The sequence below is a fragment of the Schistocerca nitens genome, chromosome 11 (assembly GCF_023898315.1).
Source record: "Schistocerca nitens isolate TAMUIC-IGC-003100 chromosome 11, iqSchNite1.1, whole genome shotgun sequence".
In the NCBI taxonomy this organism is placed as follows: Eukaryota; Metazoa; Arthropoda; class Insecta; order Orthoptera; family Acrididae; genus Schistocerca; species Schistocerca nitens.
The window spans coordinates 140,894,798-140,910,935 of record NC_064624.1 but is presented as its reverse complement, the minus strand read 5'-3'; the positions used below and the strand labels follow the sequence as shown (position 1 = coordinate 140,910,935).

Sequence of the window (16,138 nt, the reverse complement as noted above, 5' to 3'; positions counted from 1 at the left end):
TTCTTACACCAGGCGAGGCGTCATTTGACATTTACCATCGTGATGTGTGGCTTAAGAGCAGCCGCTCGATCATGAAACCCTAGTATTGTCACCTCCCGTCTGACTGTCATTGCACTTGTAGTGGATACCGACGCAGTTTCGATTTCCCGTGTGATGTTCTGGATAGATGTGTGCCTATTACAGATTACGACCCTATTCAAGTGTCGGCAGTCTCTGTCATTCAACAGACGAGGTCGGCCTGTACGCTTTTGTGCTGTATGTGTCCCTTCACGTTTCCACTTCGCTATCACATCGGACCTACGCATGCTTAGGAGTGTGGAAATCTCGCGTACAGACGTATGACAAGTGAGACATCAGTCACCTGACCACATTCGAAGCCCGTCAGTTCCGTGGAGTGCCCCATTCTGCTGTATCACGGTGTGTAATGTCCACTGAGGGCGGCAATATGGAGTACCTGGCAGTAGGTATCAGCACAATGCACCTAATATGAAAAACGAATGTTTCTGGGGGTGTCCAGATACCTTTGGTCACATAATGTATGTCATACAAATACCGGCGTTGTCTGCATTGGATTGTCACACACTAACTGAATAGCTTGTCTAAATGCTCTCAAGGAACATGCATGCTCGAAGTAAGCAAACATAAAGACATTGTACTTCGCAACTAAGCAAGTTGAATGCCACAAACAATTTCATGATTCACAGTTGTTAGCCTAGGTCAGCCTGGTTGGGGCCCTACCTGGCCATCTTTGTCACCTGATCTGTCAGTGTGTTATTACACTGCACGAGAGCCCTCAAGAGCAGAGACAATCACAACCACCCTCACAGTCATCAAGAACTGCAGCAGAACACTCCAGATGAGACTGCAGCAATTCAAGCATCCAACCTTCGATCCGCCTTCGGCAACCTACCGACCAGGGCCCAAAAGCATCAAGAGATGAATGGTGCTCATTTTCAACAGCTGCTATAGTCATCTTAGTGCTGCATTTGCTTTCCTCTGTTGTATTGCTTTGTACTATAGATCTCTAATCTCTGGCTGCTTTTATTTGATCCCACCTTCTAATAAATTGCGTGTGTATGTGCGTCCACCTTAGACTACTGTATATGGAAAGAGCAAAGCTATACAAGGCAGTAAGATAGTAACCTTTCTCTCTGATTCAGAAAATATAATGTAACATATAATGTAATAACTGCAGTACAAGTATTTGTATTAGTGTTAATATTAGTAACATATATAATGTAATAACTGCAGTACAAGGATTTGTATTAGTGTTAATATTAGTAACAACTGTCAGTAGTAACATAGTAGTAACAGTAGTAGTTGTAGCTTCTAGAGAAAATTCATGGTGATGTAGTATTAATAGAGGCTTTCAATAGCTGTAAGAGTTATATTGTTTATTACTGCAATTACAGTGTCAGTTCTCATTGTAGTGTTAATACCAATATGTAAAATGAAATAGGAAAGTTAGGCAAGATGATTTGAAATAACGAATGCCACTATGTAGAGCACCACATCGATATCCATATAAATGTTGGGGCATACTAGTAGACAGAAATAAGGACAGTGAAAATCTTATATTTTAGACATACCATATTATAATGAACAAAATAAGAAAGAAATAAGAGAAAAACAAGCTTGACATATTTGAGGTACATAGTAGTTTCCCGAGAGCATGGCAGAGGATGTCCTGAGGTGGTATTGTGTACCAAAACCAGTAACCAGTAGGCTAAATGAAAACTGCTACTAAGGACTAAAACATAAACACTCATCAGCCAGAAAATTAAAATCACCTATGTAATACCTGATATGTCCACCTTTGCAATGGATAGCAGCAGTGACACATCATGGTCTGGAAGGGAATTGGCTCCACACTGCCCACACAAGGCACCTAATTCCCAATAATTCCTCACTGGGGGAATGAGCTCTTATGCCACGTCGAGGCACATCCCAGATGTGTTCGATCGCATTCCCATCTGGTGAGTTGTGGGACCGGCACATTAATTGAAACTCGCCACTCTGTTCCTCAAAATACTCCAACACTTCCATTCCTTGTGATATGGTGTATTACCTGGTTGAAAAACGCCACTGCCATCGTGAAGCATAATCCTTATGAAGAGGAGTACTTGTTGGCCATCATGGTGCCTTGAACAATCTGTACTGGACCTATGAATGTCAAGGTGAATTTCCCTAGAGCACAATGGAACCAGCGCCAGTTTGTCCCACAGCATAGGTGCCCAGGAGCTGCTAATGGTCCAGTGCCCATTTCAGTCATAGTTGCTGATATCATGGTGTTAACATTGGCAAATGTATGGGTTGTCAGCTGCAGGGGCACACTGTTAGGAGTCTTGAGGGCACTGTGTGTTCAGACACACTTGTAGCCTGCACCGTCTGTCGCGTTCTATCAGTCTGCCTGGCCTACAACATTCGCAATATGTAATGAGGGTTGGCCACCCAACCCCCATGATGTCTGCACATAGTTTCACCTTGGTTTCGCCACATGTCGAAGGCACTCACCATAGCGCTCCTCGAACACTCAACAAGTCGTGCATTCCGAAATGCTCGTCATGATCGTTCAGGTCGTCATAAAATTCCCTCCTTCAAACTGAGAGATATAGCATACCTTCCCCATCTACAGATGAACAGCACATTTGCTGATCCTACATTGACTGTGCATGCGTCTGACTAGCAGTCATTCCTTGTGAAGTGACGCTGCTATTGCCAGTACACGTTTAATCGATGATAGGTGATCATAATGTTCTGGCTAATGAGTCTGTTATTTATAAATTGCAATGATCGCTGTTCCACCCGAGAGGGTATTGAGAAAATGATATAAATAAATAAATAAACCAATAAATGAATCTCTGAACCAAAGTGCAGGATAACACATTGCTGATAAACATTATTTGGTCTCAGATGGTAGGTACAGTTGTAAAGGGGTCACTGTGAGCCCAGTATGCAATATGGCATTCTTCCCTTGTCCTGACCAGACGTGATAGACTGTAACCTTGACAACGATAATGCCTGCCCTCGTGGTCATGTGCAACTCAACACTGCTACATCGTAACATCTAAATCCCCAAAATCTTATTGCTGCACAATTAGCCCAGCCATGCAACTGGAGAACAAGAGTGGAGCAGCTTCCAAATTATGTCAGCTGCAGATAACGCATGCGTAGAAAATGTCTCTGTATCCTTCACAAGTATCACACAAGATCTGACACTGTTTATGGGCATTATATAAACGTGCTGTGGTGTCCAGTCTACCAATCATGGAGATTTGAAACCTTGATCAGTTACACTGCAGCTGATGGCGTGTTTGTGTAAGAAGCCAGAATGACATCTCACAGGTTTTTCGGATTGCCTCAATTTATCTGTCATGCATCGAATTATATATTCTGAAACAGTGACTTGTAACAGTACACTTGTTTCAAACGGTGTCTTCACTCTTCTTTGGATTCATAGACTGAATAGCGTTCTGTTTTGAATTTGAATGTGACACCTTTTATTTCACAGATAAGAGAGACATCAGAAACAACCGACCTGTTTCACTGCTTCTATCATTTACCTAAATTTTTGAGAAGGTGATGTATTGTAGAAGATTATCTCACCTTGGCAACAATAATATTGTCATCAAATCACAGTTTGCCTTTCAGAAGGGGTGCTCTACTGAGAATGTAATTTAAATGTTCACACACCAGATAGTACAAGCATTAAATAACAAAACAGCACCGGTGGGTATTTTCTGTGACCTATCCAAGGCATTTGATGGTGTAAATCATAGTATACTGCTAGATAAATTTTGTAGGGTTGATGGTGTAGTCAATCTTATCATATCTAACCAAAAGGTTGGAAAAAGCTGTATTTAGTAGTAACTCAACCAACAGAAGTCAGGGACATAATTCTGACTGGGTGGAAATCACATATGGGGTTCCCCAAGGCTCAATCTTAGGTCCACTACTGTTTCTCATATATATTAATGATCTACCGTCTAATGTACAACAAGCAGAATTAGTTCTTTTTGCAGATGACAACAGTATTGTTATCACTCTCAGTATTAATACAGAACTGGAAGAAATGGTAAACAAAAGTTCTCAAAAGTATCATTGTTTGGTTTTCTGTAAATTGTCTCACCCAGAAATACACAAAGACACATTATATACAGTTTTGCAGCTCTGGGGGTACTGCATCAGTGATAAGTGTAACACATGGTGGTGAAGTAATACATAGGGTGCAAATTTTTAAAATTCTTAGGTGTCCATCTTGATGGGAATTTTAATTGGAAAAACATAAATTCGGGAACTCCTAAAAAAACTTAGTTTAGCTACATTTGCACTTAGAATCATAGCAAATTTAGAAAAGAGATAAATCAGTAAGTTGACATATTTTGCTTCTTTTCATTCAGCAATGTCATATGGAATAATGTTCTGGGGTAATTCATCTTTAAGAAAGAAGGTCCTGATTGCCCAAAAACGAGTTGTAACAATAATATGTCGCGCTCACATGCGATCGTCTTGTAGCCATCTGATTAAGGAGTTGGGCCTACTGACTACCGCTTCATAGTACATTTATTCCCTCATGAAGCTTGTTGTAATCCATTTACTACAGTTCAAAAGGAACCATGAGGTACATGATTACAATACTAGAAGAAAAAATCACATTCATTACTGAACATTGATGTTTTCTTTAGGTTGCCATTAAGGTTAGATCAAAAAATTTTGACCACTTACCCTGTGATATAGAATGTCTAACAGACAGTATGGTAAAATTTGGAAATTAATTGAAAAAGTTTCTGCTTGAGAACTCCTACTCTGTAGAAGATTTTCTATGTTTGTAATGTGTAAAAGGTAATGGGTGGGAATCGATAACTCAATCTGTATTTCTTGTTACCATTTTGGTGATGTTTAGAGTACAAATAGACGTATAAATTAACTGGCAATTTGAATCTAAAATGACTCATTCCACGACATGACAATCTATCGTGCAATTTGGTGCATGGAACATGAAAGTAAGTAACAAGCGTTTCTTTCTATTGACCGTGAGTGGGCAAAATTCACTTAAACATCTGAAAATTCGGTAACTGTCTTCTATCGTACCTCATTCGTTTCATATTATGCAACATTTATCAACGACATTGTACCTTGTAGACATACTGTATTTGGCTATTTTGTCACCGCCTTGTGAGGCATTAAAATACCAAAATACAGAAAAAAAACTCGCAGTGTAGCTATTACTCGGTAATGGCGTACGAGCACTCTGTCTAAGACTCGAGGAAGTCTAACGACTTGATGCAACAGTAAGTGATAAGAATTAATCCCTACACGTTATATGTCTACTTCTAGTACTCATAGATCAACTTTTTCATTATACCATAAAGACCTTACGCCTCAGTTGTCTTTGATGGCGAGTAGCGAGCGGCGAGACGGAAATGACGTCCCTTGTGACAGTAGTCTGCTTGGCAAAGGAGCAGTTCTGCGCTTTCGAGTTTCTCTCGCTGTACACAGACATGGAGGTCGACTCCAGTTTTCGGCGCAGCATCCGCCTCACCCAGTGGTGACCCACGATGCAGCCGCCGGGCTGTCTGCCGTTCACCCAGGGGGCGACGCGACGCCTGGGGCGGCTGGCGACTTAGGCTGTCGTCATCCTGGCCACAGGGCAGAACTGGCGCCATTACCCGTGTCATCTCACGTCACGCGAGCGTTGCCGTCCTTGTGTCGTTTTGGGCCATCAATAATGTTCGGAAGGGACATCCCACAGACTAACAACCTTGCACAACATCATATCACTGGCATAATTCATCTCCTTCTTGATTTATATCCCATTTCTTCGTGTTCTGGGATTATTTTCGCATCATTCTGACAGACAACAGCGACGAAAGAACCCAAAGAGATTTTTAGATACCTGTCTCCAATTTCTTCCCCCTAGAGTCCGATTCCTGCCTCCTAAGCGGGTAGGAAGTCAATAATTTTTAAAAAAATCGACTTTTCGAAAATATGTCTGTTTTGTAGAGTACATCTTTCTGAATAGTTTGTTGTATAAAACAAATATATTTCAGTGATTATAAGGCACGCTATTTGGTCCTACGTGTACCAAGATGAAGCACTACACCCCTTACCACAGACGTCTGCTGTCATACATACGTGTATTTCACTGTGTAGAAGTCGAATGTTTATATTTGCGCCAGAGATGGCCATACGTGTAACAAAGGACTATTGACATAGAAGAAATGTCTTGATGGCGGCACCCAAACACCAATGAAAGCTTTAATGAATGTGCATGGATAAGATTGCCAAAAACCAATTTTTGTGTGGAAGAGATGCACTTGCTCTTGGTGTTTATGATGCAGTTACATGTTTTAATGATGGTGTGCAAAGCCGGATATGTATTTTAGAGAAAATGGGAATCAAGGCCAGAGCGAACTGCATCAAAGCTTTATATGCGATAAAGAGAGAGCGTGTAATGAAAGCACGTAAATCATTTTTGGAAGTGGAGGAATGTGGAAAAGACGAAAACTGATTTACAAAATGGAAAAAAACCTCTTTATGGTGCTGGACAGTTCTAAAAGAAGCCAAATGCAGCCAGAAACTTTAATGGCCATTTTCTGCAAAACATAAATTTCTGTTCTCAGGTACATGTAACATCCAAAATAAATATCCCATTCCTTTTCCAACGTGGTGTCCTTATTAAACACGAACTCCTTAATGTAAAACACTAGAATTTTCCATCTCTATTAAAAACTGTGGTAAAGTTTGAGATAATTAACTATAAAATTTGAGTTTTTTTCTAAACATGAAGTTTAAAATGTAACAGGTCATTCATTTTCTTGAAAATTAAATAAAATCTAGAATTTCATACACCTTTATGTATGGATTGTATGCTGTGCAAAATTAATCGAAGAATCTCTCTTACTTATGAAGAAAAGTGTACCTATAGCAAAAAATGCAGCCAATAGTAAGTGAAAAAATTATAAAGTTTCACATGTAAAAAAAAATTATTTCGTTATGTTTTTAATCTTTCACTGCTATGATTGTGAACCCTGGTCATACTGACAAAAATTCTATGAATTTATTTGTAAAAATATAGACAGTAGAATTTAGTACCTTGTGGTGCCTCTTCTGCTCCATGTTGGCCCGTTTGACATCCAACCCGCTTAACATACGAGCTACAAACACCATCTCATAACGGTAGTACCACATTAAGTGCATTTAAGGGTTACGGTCATTCAAATTTTTTTTGTGATTTACGCTGTTGTGTATTGAAATTATGTTGACCAATTGGTGTTGTAAGCACAGTTGTTGAGCTTTGTACACATCTTATATTTATGCTTTATTTTGTACCAAATATTGTGTAATATGCTAGGCTACAGGTATGAGAAAATGAGGAGAAGGAAGATGAATGATTACCTGAATGCTTTCATTCATCTTACGTGGGCCACTACTGTCGTTGGCAGTGTGTGTTCTATTATCTGTGTGTGGACGGTACCTCAGCTGTACAGTCTGTGGTAATCTGCCCACTGGACTCGATGTGAAAACCGTTTTTGAGGCAATGTTCCTCCTGTGCAGCACGCCAAGCGCTGGAGAGAGCAGGACCGGACCCTCCTCGCAGCCGCACAGTGGCCACAGCGACGACGGCCGGAGGCCAGCCACAGCCGTGCCCCCCACCACTCCCCAGACGACTCCCCAGCCTGATGACGTCGCCATCTCTCTCCTGCGGTGAGTTCAGCCACTTAACGTGTAGACTGTCCACAGTCACAGCGTGACATGTTGGGCAGTTAGCCAAGTGATAAAGTCAAGAAATCGAATGTCACTATTTTACGTTTTTGACGAAGCAGAAGTTGTAGGTCTCGTATAAAGTTTTTCCTTTCATTAACTGTTACGTTCGATGAGGCAAAGATACAAGGGGATCTCTACACCATTCTACAAGTTTTTAGCATGACTTGTTTTCCGTTCCTGACACAGCCCACTTGTGTAAGATAACACTGAAGACTAAAACATAAACACTCGTCAGCCAGAACATTATAATCACCTATGTAACAGCTGATATGTTCACCATTGGAATGGATAGCAGCAGTGACATGTCATAGTGTGGAAGGGAATTGGCACCACACTGCCCACACAAGGCACCTAATTCCCAATAATTCCTGCCCGGGGAATGAGCTCCTACGAGAAGTCGAGGCACATCCCAGAATTGTTTCATCGCATTCCCATCTGGTGAGTTGTGGGGCGAGCACATTACTTGAAACTCGCCACTCTGTTCCTCGAAATACTCCATCACTTCCATTCCTTGTGATATGGCGCATTACCTTGTTGAAAAATGTCACTGCCATCTTGAAACATGATCTTCATGAAGGGGAGTATGTGGTCTGGAACCAGTGTATAATACTTGTTGGCCATCATGGTGCCTTGCACAATCTGTACTGGACCTATGAATGTCAAGGTGAATTTCCCTAGAGCACAATGGAACCAGCGCCAGTTTGTCCCACAGCATAGGTGCCCAGGAGCTGCTAATGGTCAAGTGCCCATTTCAGTCATAGTTACTGATGACATGGTGTTAACATTGACAAATGTATGGGTGGTCAGCTGCAGGGGAACACTGTTAGGAGTCTTGAGGGCACTGTGTGTTCAGACACACTTGTAGCCTGCACCGTCTGTCGCGTTCTACCAGTCTGCCCTGCCTACAACATTCGAGATATGTAATGAGGGACGACCACCCAACCCCATGACGTCTGGAAATAGTTTCACCTTGGTTTCGCCACATGACGAAGCCACTCACCACAGCGCTCCTCGAACACTCAACAAGTCATGCATTCCGAAATGCTCGAGATGAGCGTTCAGGTCATCACAGACTTCCCCAATTCAAAGTCAGACATATAGCATACCTTCCCCGTATATAAATAGACAGCACATTCACTGATTCTACATCGACTGTACATGCATCTAACTAGCAGTCATTCCTCGTGAAGTGACGCTGCTATTGCCAGTACACGTTTAATCGATGATATTTCATACACCTTTAAGTATGGATTGTATGCTGTGCAAAATTTAACGAGGAATCTCTCTTACTTATGAAGAAAAGTGTACCTATAGCAAAAAATGCAGCCAATAGTAAGTGAAATAATTATGAAATTTCACTGGTAAAAAAATTTATTTCGTTATGTTTTTGAACTTCCATTGCTATGATTGTGACTCCTGGTCATGTTGACAAAATTCTATGAATTTATTTGTAAAAATATAGGCAGTAGAAATTAGTGTCTTGTGGTGCCTCTTCTGCTCCAAGTCAGCCTGATTTACGTCCAACCCCCCTTAACACACGAGCTGCAAACACCATCTCATGACGGCCGTACCACAAGTGCATTGATGGGGTACTGTCTTTCAAATTTCTCTGTGATTATGCTGTTGTCTATTGAAACTATGTTGACCAATGGTTGTTGGAAGCACAATTGTTGAGCTTTGTATAAATCTTATATTTATGCTTTATTTTGTACCAAATATTGTGTAACATGCTAGGCTACAGGTATGAGAAAATGAGGAGAAGGAAGATGAATGATTACCTGAATGCTGTCATTCATCTTACGTGGGCCACTACTGTCGTTGGCAGTGTGTGTTCTATTATCTGTGTGTGGACAGTACCTCAGCCGTACAGTCTGTGGTAATCTGCCCACTGGATTCGATGTGAAAACTCTTTTTGAGGCAGTGTTCCTTCTGCGCAGCACGCCAAGCGCTGGAGAGAGCAGGACCGGCCCCTCCTCGCAGCCGCACAGTGGCCACAGCGACGACGGCCGGAGGCCAGCCACAGCTGTGCCCCCCACCTCTCCCCAGACGACTCCCCAGCCTGATGACGTCGCCATCTCTCTCCTGCGGTGAGTTCAGCCACTTAACGTGTAGACTGTCCACAATCACAGCGCGACATGTTGGGCAGTTAGCCAAGTGATAAAGTCAAGAAATCGAATGTCGCTATTTTACTTTCTTGACTAAGCAGAAGTTGTAGTTCACGTATAAAGTTTTTTCTTTCATTAATTGTGACGTTCGACGAGGCAAGCATATAAGGGGATCTATACACCCTTCTACAGGTTTGTTGCATGACTCGTTTTCAGCTCCTAACACAGCTGACTTGTGTAAGATAACACTAAATATTTCCCCAAAAATAACGACTGTGCTGGTGTGTTGGGAGCAATTTCAGTTTTCAGCGAAATCTCTGCCTAGTAACCTCGCAGAAAGCCCTAAGATATTGTGGTAATACATTAAGCACACTAGTGGAAAGAAGCAGTCAATAACCTTCACTGTGTGATAACAATGGTGAAGTCACTGGTGACAGTGCCACTAAAGCAGAGTTATTATACATAGTTTTCCGAAACGCCTTGACCAAATAAGAAGAAATAAATATTCCTGAATTCCTATCAATAATAACTTCTAAGTGAGAAACATAGAAGCAGATATCCTCGTAGCGGAGTAGCTTAAATCACTTAATAAAGGCAGGGCCTCCGATCCAGATTGTATATCTGTCAGGTTCCTATCAGAATATGCTGTCACAAAAGTTCGATATTTAGCAATTACATACATCAGCTCGCTCACAGAAAGATCCGCACCTAAAGACTGGAAAATTGTTCTTGTCACACCAATACCCAAAAAGGGAAATACGAGTAATCCGCTGAATTACTGGCTCATATCACTAACGTCGATTTACAGTAGGGTTTTGGAACATATGCTGTGTCTGAACATTATGAAATACCTCGAAGAAAACGATTTATTGACACATTATCATCAAGGGCTTAAAAAATATCGTTCCTGTGGAACATAAGTAGGTCTTTATACTTGTGAAGTAATGAGTCCTATCGACAGGGGATGTCAAATTGATTCCATATTTTTAGATTTACAGAAGGCTTTCGACACATTTCCTCAAAAGCGTCTCCTACTCAAACTGCGTGCCTATTGAATATTGCCTCAGTTGCGCGACTGGATTCGTGATTTACTGTCATAAAGACATCGAGTAAAACAGATGTAATATCCGGCGTTCCCCAAGGAGTTGTTACAGACACTCTCTCGTTCCTGGTCTATATTACTGGCAGTTGACCCTGAACAAAGAAAAGTATGAAGTTATTCACACGAGTACTAAAAGAAATCCACAAAATTTCGATTACGCGATAAGTGTCACAAGCCTGAAGGCTGTAAATTCAATTAAATACTTAGGGATTACAATTACAAATGACCTACACTGGACCGATCACGTAGATATTGTTGTGGGTAGAGCAAACGAAAGACTGCGAATCATTGGCAGAACACTTAAAAGGTGGAACATGTCTGCTAAAGAGGCTGCTTACACCACTCTTGTCCATCCTATTCTGGAGTATTGCTGTGCAATATGGGATCCGTATCAGGTGGGACTGACGGATGACATCGAAAAAGTTTAAAGAAGCGCAGCTCATTTTTTATTACCGCGAAGTAGTGGAGATAGCGCCACGGACATGATACGTGAATTTGATTGGCAATCATTAAAACAGACGCGTTTTTCATTGCGACGGGATCTTATCATTAAATTCAACTACCAGTTTCCTTCCTCCGATTGCGAAAACATTCTGATGGCACCCACCTACATAGGGAGAAATGATCATCACGATAAAATAAGACTCGCACAGAAAAGTGCTCATTGTTCCCGCGCGCCATTTAAGAGCGGAACGGTAGAGACACAGCTTGATGGTGGTTCATTGAACCCTCCGCCAGGTGCTTTATTGTGAATAGCAGAGTAATCACGTAGACGTAGACGTAGACGTAGATGATTTCCTATCTTATGAATTATCTATGTAGGGAAGAACTCTTCACTTGCATTTCCACGATTATTCTCCGAATGGTATGATGAGAAATTCTCTCACAGGGTGTGTGGTAACACCGTAGCTGGGGGAGTTAAATGAGCTGAGATCCGTGGCTTATCCTACTACGAGAGACGTATGTGACAACGTCTATTGGCAGTTTTTGGAAATCATTCGTGGCAACATGAGCTTCTACGAAAGTGGAAGTCGGACCTGTCGGTGTCCAAGTGATAAAGGCGGCCATTTTGGATCAATAAATATGAGGTCAATCCTATTGTGTGGGCATGGTTGAGTGGAGATGGACACAGTAGCCATTTATCGACAGCTGTAAAATCTTCTGTAGCTCAGGGAGTTTTACAGGCGAAGTGACAAAAGTTTTTCTTTTTATTCATCGCAGACCAGTTTCAGCGTAAATTCGTCAGCACTTCACTTTTCTTCTTTGAAATCATTGATCTATAGTGGTAGTCACCGATGTTTTATTGTCGCTTTGTGAAATAATAACCCTATCTGATAGTGAACTGATATTGTTGCAAGACACAGTTCAGTTGATGCCTGAATTCAACAGGCCCAAAAGTGGCAATTCAGAGTATTCAATGTGCCTTTACAATTAATCAGAGCAGAATCCAACAAGTTATTGGGCAATAGAGGAGTCTGTACCTATTCAAGAGAAAACAAGGAACCCTACCAGGTGTTTTAACAATGACAATGGGATCAGTAATGTTTAGTGGACTTATGAAAACTTATTCTCTCCCAGTGATTCAAGGATTTTGGACTTTAATTACCTATTATGGTCAGCCACAGATGTACGATGTCTGATGATCCAGGTGGCCAAATCATTTACTCGAGTGGTCCACAAATTGAGCAAATACTTCTCAGAATACTTTTCCCAATCTAAAAGCTTTATGCACACAGGCAGTCAACAAAAGTTCATCCATGGGTCTGATAGTATAGAAAGATACAGAGAATGTACGCTGAAATTTTATAAGTAAGAGAGCCTGACAAGTATTTACCCAATTTGTCGTATACAAATAGCATCAGCCATTTGACATAAGAAGACAACCAACGAGAAGTAAGTCTAATAGGAAAGACTAAAGATAGAGATCACAACGAAGAATACTTTGTAGATAAAACAGAAACTCATAAATGTAAGATGATGCAGCATAATCAAAAATAATTAATGTATATGATCTCAGGCAAAGTCTGTAAATTATGTTACACGTAATAGATATAAAATTAGCAGAATCTCAGTAGAAAAGGAGCTGAAAAAAAATTTTAAAATAAATTATTGTTGTTGAATAAGAGACAAGACATGGAAATTGAAAAATGTTTCTGCATAAAAAGACTAATATAAAAAGAGGAGAAAGCTGGCTAAAAAGCGACAGAGAAACATCAGCATGAGGAAATAAACTATTAAGAGCAGGAAATGAAACATATTAAGACAATACTCGATAATGGAGTTGAGAAAACCAGCCTGGAGAGCAGATCGTGCGTAACATGGTAGTAATGTGAATAGCAATGTACAGGGCAAAGAGAGCCAAGGCTTCCTTTTTTCTTCGGCATCAAACGGCCGTGGTGACTAGTTAGAGGTCCTACATAAATATAGGCTTTGGAAGACTAAAGGCGAGAACAGCTTTAAACAAAAATAGTTTACAGTCATAAACACACGGATTTAAAAGAATCACAAAACAAAAAACTTGTTAAAATAGAACAGTGAAACGTCGGGAATACATTTGCCAGGGTAACATATTTAACTGATTAACATTGCAGGATCGCAAGTTAATATAAGTGCGAGATAAGCCACTGGAAACGTGAAATGCTGGTGTACTGCAAAAAGGTCGAATGCTGGCATGCAAACATGTATGGATTGTGTTGATCAAGTATCAGATATCAGTATTTGAAATGGAGTTCGATGCCTGAGGCAGCTGGTTGGTCAGTACAGGGACGGTTAATGCTGTTGGTGAATGATGCTGGAGGTACTGTATGATGATGTCCCATATCCGCTCGACTGGAAACAGACCTGATGATTGAGAATGCCAAGAGACTTGTCAATACTCTATAGAGGATGTTGGGTTACAAGAGCGGTAAGAGAGCGAGCGTTATCCTGTTGAAAAACTCCCCCTGGAATGCTGTTCGTTAATGGCAGCAGAACGGGTCGAATCACCAGATTGAAACAGACAGGGTGTGTGGGATAACCATGAGAATCTTCCTGCTGTCATACGAAATCGCACCACAGACCATAACTCCAGTGTGTTAACACACAGAAAGGCTGGTTGTAGGCCCCCAACTGGCCTAATCAAAACATGACCAATACCGGCAGCGAGGCTGGTGGTTTGGGATCAGTGAAACGCATGCTACAGAGCATCTGGTTCGGAGCTGTCTTTAAAGTAACCGATTTGTAATACTTCATTGTGTTACTTGGTGACACCTGCTGCTCAAACTGCTGCTGGAGATGTATTACAATGCGCCAGAGTAATACGCAGAACACGATGGTATTCCCTCTCAGTAGTTCCACGTGGCCGTATGGAACCCAGACTTCTTGCTACCGAATATTCTTGTAATCACCGCTGCCAGCAGGTATGTATTGTGGCTACATTACTGTGAAATATTTCTGCATCACGGAAGGAACAACCAGCATCTCGTAGCCCCATTACAGACTTCGTTTAATCCCTATGAGTTGTTGATAAATGCGTCTTTGTCCTCTCAAAGACATTTTTGCCCTACATCAACTCACTGCGTCCAATCTCAAAATGTAACTAACGCTCGAGCCCATTACAGCGTATAATTAAAGCAGGCTTCATTTGCTTCCTCACAGTGGTGCTACTAGCGCCACTCTTAAGCGACGTGACTGCCGCGAAAATTCATCATCATTCAGATGTAGAAACACGCCTACCAACTTTCGTTTATGTCGCACTGCTTCTTCTTGGTGCTGCAATCCTTCATTGTATGTACTATTTCGAAAGTAAAAGACGTTGTTAACAATGATACCAAAATCTCAAAAAGTTCTTGAACGACCTACTTCACATTTTTATACGATACTCTAATTAACGTTGGGACAGTGTTTGCTTTTATATACCAATGGCTTAGGAGTGCGTCATTGACTAGTGATCAAAATTTTTAGTGTCCCAGTTTTCAACACAGGCACTGCTTAACCTCTGAACAAAAATTAGCAGCAGTGTCAGCAGAAGACGTCCAGCATAAGAAGTCGCCATTTTCCTGACAAAGGCTTTGTCAAATAGGGTGGAGGAACGACAGAGCTTCAGGGCATTCCCTTGCCCTTGGGGTGGGAAACTGACCTTAAAAGGGAGAAGAGTCAGTAATGATCAATGACGCGAGGATGCAGAAGGCAATGGAATCGAATAAATTAAAACCACATAACGTGTATCCATAGGACATACGTCGTTAACAGGGAAACTGTCTTGAAGCAATCTGCATTGAGAAAAGATTCCGCACAAGTTACCCTTTTGGATCTCTGGGAGTGGACTACCAATGTCGAAGTGACCATGAAAACGAGACGGAATAATTTACAAAGGGATAACCTTCTACGACTTGGAGCTTTGAATTCAGAGGTTTGATCGTAATTGGAAAGCTAGGGAGTCTAAATACGGAGGTGCAAAGGCCCCAGTCTAGATACGGTGGGGGTCATTGATGTGAAACAGAAGAAGGCTAAGGATTTGTCATAAGACACATTAGGGTAATATCAACAGCAACAGAAAATGGTGTAACGGGAGTAGGAATCGTTATGTATAAGAATTAGGAGAGAGAGAGTGGGCTACTGGGAACAGCTCTATGCCAGAGTTTTTCTCACCAGATTCGAAATCAAACGAACGCCGACAACGATAGTCAGATACACATGGCAACGACACAAGCAAAAGGAGAAAAGAGAGGAAATATGGAACTGAAATGCAGTTGCACTGGAAAGAAAAGAAGAAAGGGTCATGGGGTATACAGGCTTGGCATAGGGATGAGACAGGTGAAAGTCTAATTGATTTCTGCAATCAAATTGAGATGGTAATAACGAATACTCTGTTCAGCAATCATGTGAGGAAAAAAGAAACTAGGAAATGACCCAGAGACACTGGAAGATTCCAGCTGGATTACGTCATAGTCAGACAGAGATTCCGAAATCAGATATTGGAATGTAAGGCGTTCCCAGATGTAAACATAGATTTAATAATTATGAAGAGCAGAGTGAGGTTTAAGAGAGCCGACCAGAAGAATCAGTGTAGAAGGATGTAGCATACTGCAGTACTGAGAAATGAAACTTAAAGTTTACCAACGATGTGGATATTGCGATAAGGAATATCACAGTGGGCTGTTCAGTTGAAGAGGAGAGGACATCT

General features: G+C 41.3%; 1 protein-coding gene across 6 annotated transcripts in view; it reads left to right on the top strand.

The window, feature by feature from the left end:
- Positions 1 to 16,138, top strand: part of LOC126212802 (poly [ADP-ribose] polymerase tankyrase-1-like) — a 325,028-nt gene that overhangs the window by 299,269 nt on the left and 9,621 nt on the right. For 4 of the 6 annotated variants that reach the window (XM_049940206.1, XM_049940204.1, XM_049940205.1 and 1 more), the window contains exons 4-5: positions 7,558 to 7,707; positions 9,705 to 9,854. In XM_049940206.1, the coding sequence (XP_049796163.1) occupies positions 7,558 to 7,707; positions 9,705 to 9,854 (300 nt within the window). The remainder of the gene's footprint in view (positions 1 to 7,557; positions 7,708 to 9,704; positions 9,855 to 16,138) is intronic. The other 2 variants (XM_049940208.1, XM_049940209.1) reach the window with 2 other exon arrangements.